This window comes from Coregonus clupeaformis, chromosome 11, assembly GCF_020615455.1.
Source record: "Coregonus clupeaformis isolate EN_2021a chromosome 11, ASM2061545v1, whole genome shotgun sequence".
Classification (NCBI taxonomy): Eukaryota; Metazoa; Chordata; class Actinopteri; order Salmoniformes; family Salmonidae; genus Coregonus; species Coregonus clupeaformis.
In genome coordinates this window covers 27,039,193-27,056,717 of record NC_059202.1, presented here as the reverse complement: position 1 = coordinate 27,056,717, position 17,525 = coordinate 27,039,193, and the positions used below count along the sequence as shown (strand labels likewise).

General features: G+C 43.5%; 1 protein-coding gene across 4 annotated transcripts in view; it reads left to right on the top strand.

Annotated features, from left to right (window-relative positions):
* The window catches only part of LOC121576467 (dual specificity protein phosphatase CDC14AB), a 49,299-nt gene that overhangs the window by 12,666 nt on the left and 19,108 nt on the right, over positions 1 to 17,525 (top strand). For all 4 annotated transcript variants that reach the window (XM_041889629.2, XM_041889628.2, XM_041889627.2 and 1 more), the window contains 5 exons: positions 2,833 to 2,912; positions 8,773 to 8,839; positions 15,355 to 15,417; positions 16,053 to 16,140; positions 16,495 to 16,725. In XM_041889629.2, coding sequence (XP_041745563.1) covers positions 2,833 to 2,912; positions 8,773 to 8,839; positions 15,355 to 15,417; positions 16,053 to 16,140; positions 16,495 to 16,725 — 529 coding nt within the window. The remainder of the gene's footprint in view (positions 1 to 2,832; positions 2,913 to 8,772; positions 8,840 to 15,354; positions 15,418 to 16,052; positions 16,141 to 16,494; positions 16,726 to 17,525) is intronic.

Genomic DNA, 17,525 nt, shown 5'->3' with positions numbered 1-17,525 from the left:
GTTATATTAGTGCTCTAAGAACAAATCTTTTCAAAACCAGAGTAAATCGGGAAGCTGAAGGATTAACAAAATGATGGAATGAAAGCTGTGGCTTCAGTGATTCCAAGCCATGGTTTACTAACTGTGTTCTCTCACACACTTCCTCTGTCCTTCTCTCTTTCTCGCTCTCGCTCGCTCTCCTTTCTCTGTCGCTTTCTCTCTCTTTTACTCTCTTACTCTCTTACTCACACACTAATTCAATTTAATTTCAATTTAAGGGCTTTATTGGCGTGGGAAACATTATGTTTACATTGCCAAAGCAAGTGAAAATGTACATTAAATGTTACACTCACAAAAGTTCCAAAACAATAAAGACCTTTCAAATGTCATTATGTGCAAATAGTTAAATAAATATGGGTTGTATTTACAATGGTGTTTGTTATTCACTGGTTGCCCTTTTCATGTGGCAACAGGTCACAAATATTGCTGCTGTGATTGCACACAGTGGTATTTTACCTAATATATATTGGAGTTTATCAATATTGGGTTTGTTTTCTAATTCTTTGTGGATCTGTGTAATCTGAGGGAAATATGTGTCTCTAATATGGTCATACATTTGGCAGGAGATTAGGAAGTGCAGCTCAGTTTCCACCTCTTTTTGTGGGCAGTGTGCACATAGCCTGTCTTCTCTTGAGAGCCAGGTCTGCCTACGCCGGCCTTCCTCAATAGCAAGGCTATGCTCACTGAGTCTGTACATAGTCAAAGCTTTCCTTAAGTTTGGGTCAGTCACAGTGGTCAGGTATTCTGTGTACTGTGTACTCTCTGTTTAGGGCCAAATAGCATTCTAGTTTGCTCAGTTGTTTTGTTAATTCTTTCCAATGTGTCAAGTAATTATATTTTTGTTTTCTCATGATTTGGTTGGGTCTAATTGTGTTGCTGTCCTGGGGCTCTGTGGGGTCTGTTTGTGTTTGTGAACAGAGCCCCAGGACCAGCTTGCTAAGGGGACTCTTCTCCAGGTTCATCTCTCTGTAGGTGAAGGCTTTGTTATGGAAGGTTTGGGAATCGCTTCCTTTTAGGTGGTTGTAGAATTTAACGTCTATTTTCTGGATTTTGATAATTAGCGGGTATCGGCCTAATTCTGCTCTGCATGCATTATTTGGTGTTTTACGTTGTACGCAGAGGATATTTTTGCAAAATTCTGCATACAGTCTAAATTTGGTGTTTGTCCCATTTTGTGAATTCTTGGTTGGTGAGCGGACCCCAGACCTCACAACCATAAAGGGTTCTATAACTGATTCAAGTATTTTTAGCCAGATCCTAATTGGGATGTAAAATGTTATGTTCCTTTTGATGGCATAAAGGCCCTTCTTGCCTTGTCTCTCAGATCGTTCACAGCTTTGTGGAAGTTACCTGTGGCACTGATGTTTAGGCCGAGGTATGTGTCGTTTTTTGTGTGCTCTAGGGCAACAGTGTCCAGATGGAATTTGTATTTGTGGTCCTTGCAACTGGACCTTTTTTGGAACACCATTTATTTTTGTCTTACTGAGATTTACTGTCAGGGCCCAGGTCTGACAGAATCTGTGCAGAAGATCTAGGTGCTGCTGTATTGGGGTCAAATCTGTCTCCACTTTTGTGGATTGCGGTGAACAGTCCTTGTTTACAAATATTGGGGAAGATGCCAGAGAAGTGGTTTACCCATACATCTCCGTTTTGGATAGATAACTCTTCGTGTTGTTTGTTTAGTGTTTTCCAATTTTCCCAGAAATGGTTAGTCTATGGATTCATCAATTACATTGAGCTGATTTCTGACGTGCTGTTCCTTCTTTTTCCGTAGTGTATTTCTGTATTGTTTTAGTGATTCACCGTAGTGGAAGGCGTAGGCTCAGGTTTTCTGGGTCTCTATGGTTTTTAGTTGGATAAGATTCTCTATTTCTTTCTTAGGTTTTTGCATTCTTCATCAAACCATTTGTCATTGTTAATTTTCTTGTGTTCTGTTTGACATTTTTAGATTTGATAGGGAAGCTGAGAGGTCAAATATACTGTTTAGGTTTTCTACTGCCAAATGTACACCTTCACTATTACAGTGAATCACTCTCACTCTCTAATTGGAATTTGTGGTCTGTATATTTTATCATTTCATTGAGGATACCATCAACACCACAGGCCTTTCTGGGTTGGAGGGTTTGTATTTTGTCATGTAGTTCATTCAATGTAATTTGAGAATGCAGTGGATTTGTAGTTGATGGTGTATATGTTTTTGCTGTTTGTTCTTTATTATAGGGCCAAAAAGATTGGAGAGGTGGTTTATCCATACATGTCAGTTTTGGATAGATAACTCTTCGTGTAGTTTGTCTCTTACTCTACTCTCTCGCTCTCTCCCTCTCCCTCTCGCTCTCTTTCTCTCTCTCTCTCTCTCTCTCTCTTACTCTCTCTCTCTCTCTCTTACTCTCTCTCTCTCTTACTCTCTCTCTTTCTCTCTCTCTCTCTTACACTCTCGCTCTTTCTCGCTCTTTCTCTCTCTTACACTCTCTCTTTCTCTCTCTCACTCTCACTCTCACTCTCACTCTCACTCTCACTCTTACACTCTCGCTCTTTCTCGCTCTTTCTCTCTCTTACACTCTCTCTTTCTCTCTCTCACTCTCACTCTCACTCTCACTCTCACTCTCACTCTTACACTCTCTCTCTCGCTCTCTCTCTCTCTTACTCTCTCTCTCTTTCTCTCTCTCTCTCTCTTACACTCTCACTCTCACTCTCACTCTCACTCTCACTCTCACTCTCACTCTCACTCTCACTCTCACTCTCACTCTCACTCTCACTCTCACTCTCACTCTCATCTACCTACCTACCTACCAGGTCATTTACTTAAAGAAGACCCCAGAGGAGGCATACAGGGCTCTGATCTCAGGCTCCAATGCTTCATATCTTCCCTTCAGGTAAGACCAGACCAGCCATGTCTTCTCTACCACACAGCAGCATGATTTCTAACCACAGAAATAATAATTTGATATTTGTCTAGGAAGCACATCTTGGCTAATTGCCTTACATTTGTATCATTACAGTTGTATCATTCCGTACAAATGCTTACAGAGGTGTTTGTTTACGTTGTGTCTCTGTAAACTTATTCTGGAGCTTCAAGCAGCTCGCTAGACCTTAATGATTGGTTTATTGGTGCTCCTCTGTCCTGTCTGGTTTCCACCTCCAGAGGAGACGGGCACCAGAGGCCTTCCCCAGTTCCCCTGTATGTTTGTCTAACCTGACACTGACGCGCTGCCTGGCCCTGGGACATCTAATGCTCTGTAATCACCCCTTCATGCCACCTGACAACAAAGACCTAGGTCACAGCTCCACAACACCTGTCCCACTCCTCCCTCTGTGTCATCCTCATTTACTGTCATCATTGTCCCTTGTAGTCATTATCCTCTTATTAACAGGGTGTGTGTGTCTTACAATAGATTGGGCCTGTGTATATACAGTGGGGAGAACAAGTATTTGATACACTGCGGATTTTGCAGGTTTTCCTACTTACAAAGCATGTAGAGGTCTGTCATTTTTATCATAGGTACACTTAAACTGTGAGAGACGGAATCTAAAATATCCAGAAAATCACATTGTATGATTTTTAAGTAATTAATTTGCATTTTATTGCATGACATAAGTATTTGATCACCTACCAACCAGTAAGAATTCCAGCTCTCACAGACCTGTTAGTTTTTCTTTTAAGAAGCCCTCCTGTTCTCCACTCATTACCTGTATTAACTGCACCTGTTTGAACTCGTTACCTGTATAAAAGACACCTGTCCACACACTCAATCAAACAGACTCCAACCTCTCCACAATGGCCAAGACCAGAGAGCTGTGTAAGGACATCAGGGATAAAATTGTAGACATGCACAAGGCTGGGATGGGCTACAGGACAATAGGCAAGCAGCTTGGTGAGGAAGCAACAACTGTTGGCGCAATTATTAAGAAAATGGAAGAAGTTCAAGATGACGGTCAATCACCCTCGGTCTGGGGCTCTATGCAAGATCTCACCTCGGGGGCATCAATGATCATGAGGAAGGTGAGGGATCATCCCAGAACTACACGGCAGGACCTGGTCAATGACCTGAAGAGAGCTGGGACCACAGTCTCAAAGAAAACCATTAGTAACACACTACACCGTCATGGATTAAAATCCTGCAACGCACGCAAGGTCCCCCTGCTCAAGCCAGCGCATGTCCAGGCTCGTCTGAAGTTTGCCAATGTCCATCTGGATGATCCAGAGGACGAATGGGAGAAGTGGTCTGATGAGCCAAAAATATAGCTTTTTGGTCTAAACTTCACTCGCCGTGTTTGGAGGAAGAAGAAGGATGAGTACAACCCCAAGAACACCATCCCAACCGTGAAGCATGGAGGTGGAAACATCATTATTTGGGGATGCTTTTCTGCAAAGGGGACAGGATGACTGCACCGTATTGAGGGGAGGATGGATGGGTCCATGTATCGCGAGATCTTGGCCAACAACCTCCTTCCCTCAGTAAGAGCATTGAAGATGGGTCGTGGCTGGGTCTTCCAGCATGACAACGACCCGAAACACACAGCCAGGGCAACTAAGGAGTGGCTCCGTAAGAAGCATCTCAAGGTCCTGGAGTGGCCTAGCCAGTCTCCAGACCTGAACCCAATAGAAAATCTTTGGAGGAAGCTGAAAGTCCGTATTGCCCAGCGACAGCCCCGAAACCTGAAGGATCTGGAGAAGGTCTGTATGGAGGAGTGGGCCAAAATCCCTGCTGCAGTGTGTGCAAACCTGGTCAAGACCTACAGGAAACGTATGGTCTCTGTAATTGCAAACAAAGGTTTCTGTACCAAATATTAAGTTCTGCTTTTCTGATGTATCAAATACTTATGTCATGCAATAAAATGCAAATTAATTACTTAAAAATCATACAATGTGATTTTCTGGATTTTTGTTTTAGATTCCGTCTCTCACAGTTGAAGTGTACCTATGATAAAAATTACAGACCTCTACATGCTTTGTAAGTAGGAAAACCTGCAAAATCGGCAGTGTATCAAATACTTGTTCTCCCCACTGTATGTGTACATAATGGTTCTGTATGTATGACGCATGACTGGTGAGGCTCAAATAACATCCGGAGTGTCTCGTGTCCATCAGAACCAGGTCAGTTATTATACCTGAAAAAGCAGTTGAATCGATGCCCTCTCGGATAGTAATTATACTTCATATAGTAAGGTCTGTGGTTTTCCCAGGCTTGTGGCAATGACAAAACATTTTCTATGTCCTACAAGTTTAGATCCCCAAAAATGTCTTCTTCAATTATTAATCCTGCCTTACTCTGAAACAAAACACTTGCTGTCCCCAGTCCGCCTGGCCTTGCTGCTATTCCAGTTTCAACTGTTCTGCCTGCGGCTACGAAACCCCTACCTGTCCCAGACCTGCTGTTTTCAACTCTTTAATGATCGGCTATGAAAAGCCAACTGAGAGACCTGAGCCCTAGGACCATACGTCGGGACTACCGGCCGTGGTGACTCCTTGCTGTCCCCAGTCCGCCTGGCCTTGCTGCTATTCCAGTTTCAACTGTTCTGCCTGCGGTTATGGAACCCCTACCTGTCCCAGACCTGCTGTTTTCAACTCTTAATGATCGGCTATGAAAAGCCAACTGAGATTTATTCCTGATTATTATTTGACCATGCTTGTCACTTATGAACATTTTTGAACATCTTGGCATGGTTCTGTTATAATCTCCACCCGGCACAGCCAGAAGAGGACTGGCCACCCCTCATAGCCTGGTTCCTCTCTAGGTTTCTTCCTAGGCTTTCGCCTTTCTAGGGAGTTTTTCCTAGCCACCGTGCTTCTACACCTGCATTACTAGCTGTTTGGGGTTTTAGGCTGGGTTTCTGTACAGCACTTCGAGATATTAGCTGATGTAAGAAGGGCTATATAAAATAAAATTGATTGATTGATTGAACACACTTGTTTTACTCTGTATATTCCAACCACTCCATAAAAACACACATCCTGTCTCTCTCCCAAGCATTACATGGACTAATCCGCTTTCGCGTAGCGTAAAATATCTATGCCTGTTGTGGATCAGCGGACTCACTCTTTTTAATAGGATTGAACTACATTTCAGAGGAGTGAAAGTGACAAATACAATAAACAGGAATGTTTTCTTATCATTTACCACTGTTACGTGCAAACATTGTTTAATCTTGATGTTATCCTGGTTTGTTTGTCTGTCCTATAACACAAACAAACGAACAAACAGTTTTCATGCATCTGGATGGAGTGGACGGTTTAGAATAGGTAGCTGGATTAGATTTGCAGCTTTAATTTGGGATTATAAGGATGGGTCAGATGGGGCTACTTGGGTTAGGATTGTTTTTGCAATTGGCCACCTCCTTGTTAGTTTGACCTTTTCCTTGAATAAATCACAAATACCAGGAACGAGGCTATAGTCGTGTGTGTGTGTGTGTGTGTGTGTTGGGGGGGTGGGGTGTACATGCTCTGTAGCTAATAACCTTATCTCATCAGCTCCTTCCTAATGAACTGTGGAGTGAGTAACACCCTCATGACCACAGTCCCATCGGCATTCCAAACCAATTCCACATGGAGGTCAGGAATTGGGGTGGGGGGAACATTAATGTGGTAGCGGGAAAGGGACTGAGTGAATAATGTGAAGGCATGTCGTGCTGTTGCACCCTCTCTGCCCCTACATTGACCTGTATGTTTGCTTTCTTTACTTGTCCTGCACACACTAACTGTGATTCATTGCCCTGTGACATGGGTTGGCAGCCAGGCTCTAGGATTGATTTGGGTATTGTTGGCTTGAGTTATGATAGTGACAGATATTGGCTCTTCGGGCTTGTCTCAACCTGCCTGCGTGTTTAGAGTGAGAATGACAGTTTACTTGACCAGGTCTATTGGGCCCCTAGCTAACGGGATGGCACTTATGTAATATGTTTGAAATTGGTTTAGAATGAACTAGGGGAGCATGGCGAAGAAGGGTGATGGCGTTCTCATCATTCCATCATTAGGCTCTCTGGTCCAGCGCTTGAAAGCGTGCAGTCTGTAATGTTCATTTCATTTCCTCCCAGTGGTAGCTTGAGGAATTACAAACACAAACAACTAAAGTCAAACAGCAATTTGAATAGCTTTAAGAGCTGTGTGAGTATTCCCAACTAACCTACAGCCTATAGGCCTAGTTTTATGTACTTGTACAGAGAGGCTGGACCAACCCTCCTCCCATCACTCTGCATAGCCAGCACTGTTTAGTTTTCTTTTAACTGGATTTGATGGATATCTTGAGCTACTTTTAGAAAGTCTATTTCTAACTGGGCCTTTTGACCTTGACTTTTCCTCCATCTCTCCCCAGTGGTTCCCTCCAGAGGGTCAGTCAGTGTGGTTAGAGAATGTTGGCATGCTGGGATAGAGGTAGGAAGGGAGGGGTGATAGACGGAGGGAGGGAGGGACACAGATGCTACCCTGAGGGATGATCCCAGTATCGCGATATTGTCACAGCCCTACTCAGTAGTGGTTGACCTATTTTAACTGTGTGCAGGCTGGGGTTTGATGGGATTGTTACAATGTCATGACAGGGAAATGGATGGACCCACACACACATGCACAGTGGTACATAGACACACATTACAGTACAGAGACTCACACACTATGGCATATAATCACACACATGGTTTCTGTGTGTGCGCGTGAATATGTGCGTTTGTGAGTGGTGTCACGGTAACTGAGCTCCTCATGCTTCCAACACACTGCTTTGTGTTGGTGGCCTCTTGAAGGTTCTTGGTTGGACCTCTGTCCCATTCACGTTGAAGCTCCTGTCAGTAGCAGAACACTCACAGCCTGCAGCGACACTCAAACCTAGAGAGCAGTAAGGGAACACAACAGCTGAAATTGACCCAGATTATTTCTGCCATCTACAATATGCATACGAAATGAGGAATCAAGTAAACTCACGCCGCATAATGTTCATTCTGAGATTGTGTGTGTATGAGACAGAAACTATGTTATTGACTATGCCAAATAGGGCCGCAATGCAAATGCTTTGTTTTGTGAAAGATCTCTTCCACATTGTCTGGTGTCCTCTCTCAGGGCCAACTCTCTGCAAGCAACATCCCCATAAGAACATGGTCTTACGCTTTGCACCATGAATATACAGAGCCCTGTTTCAAGCCCTGTTTCAAAACGGAATGTTTTTTTATTATCCTTTGTCGCTGGCCTATTATTTAATTTCCATCTATCCCATAATATGAGACACTCCAAATGTCTCCAAGGTGACCGTCAGTGTCACCCTCAGACTGTATCTCAGGGGTTCTATATCTAGGATGTAAACTGAGAAGTGGATGGTAACATCACTGTTGTCCTGGCTCAATGATTGGTTCAATTGGAGCATTCCTCTTGGTACCCATGTCCCACAAAGATGATATCATTTATTTTATAGATTTGGAAAGGGGTTGCTTATTTATGTGTGTGTGTGTGCAATGGGGATGTTTTCTATATTTTGAATCTTGTATGGGTGTGTGTGGAGGGTTGATACAAGGATGCTACATTGGCTGTCCTCCACCAATCTCTCTGAAGTACTTAGAAAAACATGGAGACTAACTATATAGCCTACCCTATTCAAGGAGCACCTTGTATACCCTCTTATCCATAGGTCCTCCTATACAGTAGCCATGTGTGGGCTCCAGCATATTGTTTTTCCAATCTCTGATGTGTTCATTGCGACACTATCACACACTCTTTCAATTGTTCACTCACGCCTTCATTTCTTTGTGTTTCAGGGACGCCTCGTTTGGAAATTGCACATACAACCTGACGGTTCTCGACTGCTTACAAGGAATCCGGAAAGTGAGTTTTATGTATTTATGTATTTAGTGGATTTACAGTAAATCGTAACGTTAAATAGAAAGCAATCCGTTGTGTAACATATCTGCTCCCTCATTTCCTCCCTCTTTCACCATTCTAAGCACTTTCTTATATCCAAGGCTAAGCCAACACTTTACAGGAAGTGATGCTGGCCTTTAGTTACTCAGGAACTACCATGGTGACCTAAACGTAAATACGGTACTTAGGTCAACATTGACATGTGTAGTTACTGTGTAATTACTGTAATTCTGAATGAGTTACCAAATTATTTGACACCCTACACATCTACATGGTATATCTGCAGCTTAACCTAAAGTTAGTGACACCTTCAGCCTAAACTGAGGAAATCTAGACTTATTTCTACTTAACGAGTTAGGATGAGTCTTGCAGTGTGACGGGGTTACAAATGAAATGACCCAAGTCTTTCATCTGTCTCATAAAACCAATTATAAACTGGGTGGTTCAAGCCCTGAATGCTGATTGGCTGACAGCCGTGGTATATTAGACCGTATACCACGGGTATGACAAAACATTTGTTTTTACTGCTCAAATTGCATTGGTAACCAGTTTATAATAGCAATAAGGCACCTTGGGGGTTTGTGGTATATGGCCAATATACCATGGCTAAGGGTTGTATCCAGGCACTCCGCGTTGCGTCATGCCTAAGAACAGTCCTTAGCCGTGGTATGTTGGCCATATACCACACCCCCTCGGGCCTTATTGCTTAAATAACCTGCTTTCATCCAACCAATATAGCATTGAGACTCCATGCTCAACCAAACCTGCCATAGCAGTCTAAAGCATTGTCTTTGTTTACAGCTTTGCCCGCACATCCTGACCTAGCATTATTAAGACCGTAATCCCAGACTGAGGGCAGAGTTATGTAATCCAGCGGGGTGATCAAATGTTGTGTGTAGTCTATGGGGTACGAGGGTGTTCTACTTTGTCGGGGGGACGGTAATGTAACCCTGCAGGTGAGCGGTAGGAAGGTAGCATGGCCTCACGTGGCACAGCAGGTGGGGCACTCTTACCTGCAGCTACAGGGACAAAGGCTCGCTTGCTCGCTCGCTCTCTCCCCTTAGGTTACACAGTGGCTAAGCTGGGGATTTATTGTGCCAGCAGTGTGTGCCTCTCAGTCTGTTCTTATCATGGCTTACTAATCCTCCTCCAATCAGCCTTGGAGGTCAGTATGTGGGTAGATGCATCTCCCAGAACATTCCCTATAGATACAGCATCTCCCAGAACATTCCCTGTATTTAATGGCAAATCTCCTAGTGGTCAAAATGGAATGAGAACTAAACAAACAAAACCCAGAACATCCTTATGCCACCTTAGGCTTTTTCTTTTGTCTATTAAGTTCAGTATATTTCTGTGCAGAGTGTGTGCAAACCTGGTTATATTTAGTTGCTGGAAGTCATGGAGAAATCTTTACAGTGCTGTTTTCTAGCTATCTTTACAGTGCTGTTTTCTAGCTATCTTTACAGTGCTGTTTTCTAGCTATCTTTACAGTGTTGTTTTCTAGCTATCTTTACAGTGCTGTTTTCTAGCTATCTTTACAGTGCTGTTTTCTAGCTATCTTTACAGTGCTGTTTTCTAGCTATCTTTACAGTGCTGTTTTCTAGCTATCTTTACAGTGCTGTTTTCTAGCTATCTTTACAGTGCTGTTTTCTAGCTATCTTTACAGTGCTGTTTTCTAGCTATCTTTACAGTGCTGTTTTCTAGCTATCTTTACAGTGCTGTTTTCTAGCTATCTTTACAGTGCTGTTTTCTAGCATGTTTTGACATGGAATGGAGGGCCTCTAGTTAAATTGGGATAATGTGAACTTCCTTATTACGTACATAGCATCAACACTTGGTGGCAACTTACTACAACCGAATCTGTGTGTGTGTGTGTTTGGCCATGTCATTCCAGAAAGACTTGTCATACAACCATCGGACAGGAATGTTTCAGATCCCTCTGCACATTCCAGCCTTTTCCGTTATCTTCCCAAAAAGGCCCTAGCACCCACCCCCACCCCCCTTCACTACGTCATTCCCCAAAAACCCAGGAAATGTCTCTTCCCATTGTGAGAGGCAGGGAATAACAACAACTTAATCCATGGCAGTATTGAAACTTTTCAGCGATTTGAAACTCCAGTGCCCATTTATTTGAAATTAGGATTTGGGGGAATTTAAATTTGTTTCCTTAATTGTCATGAAATGTATTCACATCCTGGTATAGGCTAGTATAGCCCTCAGAACAACTTGCCTACTTTCCTTCGTTGCTGTATTGCAGGTGGTTTAAGCATCCATTTCCCCACCTCTTTATGTCCCTGTAATGCTGTGAGTCTCTAATGTATGGTGTTGGCTCAGACGGCTGCCTGCTGTGTTAATTGCAGGCTGTTTCAGTTCTAATCACAGTGATCTGTTCCATGATTCACTGTTTGGCTGTTTTCTCTGCTCTGTCTTCTCCCAGTGCCTCCATTAGCATGTCACTGTGCTAAAGAATTAATCGCTTGACACACTTATGTGTCGTACACACCAGGGTTTCCGTTAGCCGGAAATACCAGTTTTTCAAAGGCAAATATACTTCATAGGCTAATATATCCTCAAGCTGCTGGGACATTAGTGTCGGGTGTTTTCAATTTTTACTCACTCAAAATACGCGAGGTCCTCATAGGGACTTCAGCTAAGTGTACCCTGACTGGGCAAAATTGGGCAGAATTGTGTTGATTATCCCCGTTTCCAGTGTGCCCGCCAAGAGGGGATTCTTTCTCCAAAACCGAGTAAAGTCTGCCTCAAGATCGCGCCTTCTTGAGGACAAAGTAACAAAGCTGATGTGCATAAAGCTGCTCCAAGGAGTTGGACAGTTTTGACTTCCCAACTGCAGCGGCTCACTGTGATCAGGCCAAGGTCTGCCGCAAACACAAGGAAATTAGAAGCACATTATTGTGTTCATCAGGCCCAGTCCTAGCAGTTCTGCTGCCACCTTAGGCAAGATCAACACCATGCTGCCCCTGTCATGTATAATATAAAGATTTGGAATGGATTGATAGACTAGAGTAGAGTAAGGATGTGTATCATGCGCAAGTGGGTGGACGCCCTAATGTGTTACGCACCTAATGCATATGGATGTTCGGTCAATTTATCAAATGTCCGGTAAATCTAAAATCTTGCAGGTCACGTTGTCCGGCGCCAAATTTTCCTAACGAAAACTGTGGTACGCACATACGCACACACACACAAGTGTACACACACAAACGTACATACAGCACACAGAGACAGGTGGGTCAGGCACCACAGTATAAACTGTTTAAAGTGATTTCCTTCCTTTGTAAACCTTAACATGGTACAGAGAAGGAGTAAGACATTTTCACCATTGTTTACCCTGGCTGGCAGAGGGGTTCATTCTCTAAGGGACCTGCTGCCCAGGAGAACTGAGAACAGGTACGTAATACAGACCTGGGGGAGAGAGCAGCTCAGACAGCTGTCAACACCACAGACCTGACAGGGAGAATAGGAGATGGAAAGAGGCTTTGTGTGTGTACACATGCCCACAGCTCGCTCACGTGTCCAATGTTTGTGTGCATCTTTGTCCACTCACTTTCTCTGTCTGAACTGGATAGTCTCCTACACTGCCTTTCCATTGATTTCTGTTTTATAAAGTGATTTTAAATTTAATTCACTGTTTTTATAAAATTGAAGGTCCCCAGTGGCCATTATTCTTAAATGGAAGAAATTTGGAACCACCAAGACTCTTCCAGTAGCTTGCCGCCCAGCCAAACTGAGCAATCAGGGGAGAAGGACCCGATGGTCACTCTGACAGAGCTCCAGAGTTCCTCTGTGGAGATGGGGGAACATTCCAGAAGGACAACCATCTCTGCAGCACTCCACCAATCAGGCCTTTACGGTAGAGTGGCCAGACGGAAGCCACTCCTTAGTGAAAGGCACATGACAGCCCTCTTGGAGTTTGCCAAAAGGCACCTAAAGGACTCTCAGGCCATGAGAAACAAGACTCTCTGGTCTGATGAAACCAAGATTGAACTCTTTGACCTGAGTGCCAAGTGTCACATCTGGAGGAAACCTGGCACCATCCCTACAGTGAAGCATGGTGGTGGCAGCATCATGCTGTGGGGATGTTTTTCAGCAGCAGGGACTGGGAGACTAGTCAGGATCGAGGGAAAGATGAACGGAGCAAAGTACAGAGATCTTTGATGAAAACCTGCAACACAGGAGTGGCTTCGGGACAAGTCTCTGAATGTCCTTGAGTGGCCCAGCCAGAGCCCTGACTTGAACCCGATCTAACAACCCCCGGAGAGACCTGAAAATAGCTGTGCAGTAACGCTCCCCATCCAACCGGACAGAGCTTGAGAGGATCTGCAGAGAAGAATGGGAGAAACTCCCCAAATACAGGTGTGCGAAGCTTGTAGCGTCATACCCAAGAAGACTCGAGGCTGTAATCGCTGACAAAGGTGTTTCAACAAAGTACTGAGTAAAGGGTCTGAATACTTATGTAAATGTGATATTTCATTTTTTTTTTTGTTGCTTTGTTATTATGGGGTATTGTGTGTAGATTGTTGAGGGGGGAAAAAAACAATTTAATCCATTTTAGAATAAGGCTGTAACGTAACAAAATGTGGAGAAAGTCAAGGGGTCTGAATACTTTCCGAATACGCTGTACACTACATCTTGTTATTGACAGCCAAGTCAAAGCGACGCAAAATGCGACTAAATGGTCGCAGTCTGGAGCCCTGGTGCGTACAAAGTTCACTAACAATGTTTAAACTAAAGCCTAAATAAACTACTCAAGTCTTATTAAACTGGGACCGGGTGAAATGAAGCTTTGTGATGAGTGCCTGTAATGGCCTGACCGGAAAGGAACTGCATAACAGAGTAGCTCCTGTCTGTGTTATGTGAGGAGCAGGGGCGGATTGGCCATCTGGCAAGTCTGGCAAATATCAGATGGACTGCACAATATTTTTAGTTGGGTGGGCTGGTCGAAATTGACACACACAAAATTATTTGAAAAGGGAAATCAAATTAAGGTGACATGGCTGGCGGCCCATGAGCCTGCTATTATTATTATTATTATTATTATTATTATTATTATTATTATTATTATTATTATTATTATATATTTTCTTTGCATAATTTCTCTATTACACTTATCTATAATGAGCCTTTGGCTGATCAGTGGGCAACGGCTGGCCCCTCTACCAAGATGGACCGGCCCAGTTTCCTGATAGGCTGAGCTGAGGTCACGTAAACTCGCATTCAAAGTCAAACAGGGCATCAGCAAAGAGACCTTCTCCGACTATAAAAGTAGAAAGGGCACATTCTACATTGTCACCTCACTCAAAATGACTACTAAAACCCTGATTTGATCATACAGTAAAGTGCATTATCCTGTCCAGTTCAAGTGTTCAGCAATGTGATGGCTTGTAGATAGAAACAGTCTCTGAGCCTGTTGGTATCAGACCTCATGCTCTGATACCGTCTGCTCGACGGTAAGGGAGTGAACAGCTCGTGGCTGGGGTAATTTGGTCAAAACCGGTTTTGATTTAAGAACAAAGGCCTGGTCTTCCCGTCTTTCTGACTTTTTGGTTGAAGTGAAATGTATCAACTAGAAAAACAATATCTCTTAGACTCCAAAGTCGGCATGATTGCCTAACTGATCTAGACATGGGAAACCAGAACTGTGAAGTCTGTGGCCAATCCATTAAATCAGTTGATAATTGTTTTCCGGTGGATAAAGAACCAGTCAAAACTTCCGGACCTCCAGGACGAGCTAAATAGCTCTTTGGCTCAGCCGAACTATAATATTCACTAAATAATGAACTTCATTGTACAGTGCTGTGAATCACGACCCCCTAATGCTTACCGATTCCAGTTCTACAGCATATGGCTGATACAGTGTAGTACTGACTTCACACACCCTATTTGACACCACTGCCACAAATGTCACAGGCCTTAGACAGGAGGGACACAGTGGTGGGAGTAGGATGGAATACTGGGAAGGAGCATGGTGATATCATGTGTTCTCTCCTCAGGCTCACCATGGCCCTGGTGGCTGGATGCTGACTGATATACTCAGTGTATTTGAGTGAGGTTAAAGTGCACAAATAATCATCCTTAGTAATTTAACCTCGTACCTAGCGACCACATCGTGTCACGTCGTCGTGCCGATAATTACAGTACCACATACCATCTTGCTTTTATTATTGCTTTATTATCCCTACCCTTTTAAACAATAATTATCAACACAGCTAGCTTTGATACAGCTGGTAATGACTGCGTGGGTCACTTTGCCGATCTCAGCCATCACAGATTATAATCCGTCATCATGATGCTGCAAAGTCTTTAGTGCGTCAGGCTTCCCAGCAGACCGCGGGTTTGAGGTCACTCTAGTTCTGGGGCTGTCTGAGTCACTAGTTTTGCTTGGTCATGAATAATTTGACACACACACACACGCATATATATATATATATATATATAACTGTCTCTTCTCTCCTCTCCAGGCCCTGCAGCATGGATTCTTTGACTTTGAGACATTTGATGTGGACGAATACGAGCACTACGAGGTAATGTTGTCATGGTGACCTTAGACCCGCTCCAATAATAAGTGCTCACTCATCAGTTTGAACAGAGGAGCATCTGTAAATGCAAACCACAGCACCCCTACAATATTCACAATCCCACTCTAAGATCTTACGCAATTCTGTGCTCCACTGATGACCTGACATTACTTTTTAGATTCATGAATAGTCATCTGTGAGCGTTATCAGTTTCATTTGACCCGACTCGGAAAGAACGGACAGAAAATTGTCACCGAAAAAACTGTTTGGCACGTAGTCACTAAAACAAAAGCAGCAAAGAAGAGGAATTAGTCCTTCGTAAATTGAGCGGTTGTTGATAATGACCGCTCCTCAATTTAGGTTGTTACTGAAGATGGCTACTAACTGGTGGCCAATCTGATTAAATAAAGGCTAAATTCTTAGGATCATTTTTCAGTCAGAGCAAAATGTCCATATAATTCTGGGTCCCTGTTTGATGTCCTTTTCCCCCCATTTTTTAAAACCTTTATTTAAACAGGGAAATCCCATTGAGACCAAGGCCTCCATTACAAGGGAGCCCTGCATGTACACAATTATACAGATTCACAACATTTACAATCAGTCGAGACAATCAGTCTTCTCCCTTCGCTCTGTGTTTATAGCGAGTGGAAAACGGTGACTTCAACTGGATCGTGCCGGGGAAGTTTCTGGCCTTCAGTGGACCCCATCCCAAAAGTAAAATTGAAAATGGTGAGATGAGTTTTGGATTCTGTCCTTGACCTTTTTATGTGCTCTTTTCCTTTAAGAAAAACAACAGCTGTTCCAGAGTAATTTAGTAAAGTTGTCTCCACCGATGAACCTTTGACAGGGTTCAGGTGTAGGTTTAGATTCCGGTTTAGATTCAGGTTTAGATTCAGGTAGACTCCCTATGCATCTGTTCTAGCTAATCCTTTCTCCTCTGTAACAGCAGATGGCACCATTGGTGTAGTAATACGTTTGACAACATACTAAGGAAGATTGCTCTATGCTTCAACAGAATCAGTTTTCCTTACCTACGTTTTACACAAATTAACTGACCTGAATCTCCTTCCCCTCCCAACCTAGGCTACCCTCTCCACGCCCCAGAGGCGTACTTCCCCTACTTCCGGAAACACAACGTGACCACGGTGGTGCGGCTCAATAAGAAGATCTACGACGCCAAGCGCTTCACGGATGCCGGCTTCGACCACTACGACCTGTTCTTCGTGGATGGCAGCACACCCAACGACGTCATCACCCGCCGCTTCATGCACATCTGCGAGAGCACTGATGGAGCCGTGGCCGTCCACTGCAAGGGTGAGACGCGCGCACACACACACACACTGCAGTATCTGTTGAGATATGTAAAATATCTGAAATACCTGAGATGTGCTTGATTTGGCTTGCCTGGCATATGGAGTCTGCTTTTATGGGACTATATAGGTGTATTGCGTTGGTGTGCCTGGCAAGCTAAATCAAGCGCACCCTGAGTATTTTAAATATGTAAAGAGGGAATTTAGAGTTCACTCTTCATTTCAAAGTAGTTTGGCTGCCATGTTGGCGGAGCCAAGTTAATCAGTAATGCAACTGTAGGATACATATATAAAAGGCCTGTTTCTGTAGGTCTGATACTTTGCTTAACAAGTCACATAATAAGTTGCATGGACTCCCGCTGTGTGCAATAATAGTGTTTAACATGATTTTTGAATGACTTCTTCATCTCTGTACCTCACACATACAATTATCGGTAAGGTCACTCAGTCGAGCAGTGAATTTCAAACACAGATTCAACCACAAAAGACCAGGGAGATTTTCCAATGCCTCGCAAAGAAGGCCACCTATTGGTAGATGGGTAAAACATTTAAAAAGCAGACATTGAATAACCCTTTTGAACATGGTGAAGTTATTAATACAAAGTGTTCTGTTCCAATTCATCCCTAAGGTGTTCGATGGGGTTGAGGTCAGGGCTCTGTGCTGGCCAGTCATGTTATTCCACACCGATCTCGACAAACCATTTCTGTATGAAACTCGCTTTGTACACGGGAGCGTTGTCATGCGGGAAAGGGCATTCACCAAACTGTTGCCACAAAGTTGGAAGCACAGAATCATGTTATTGT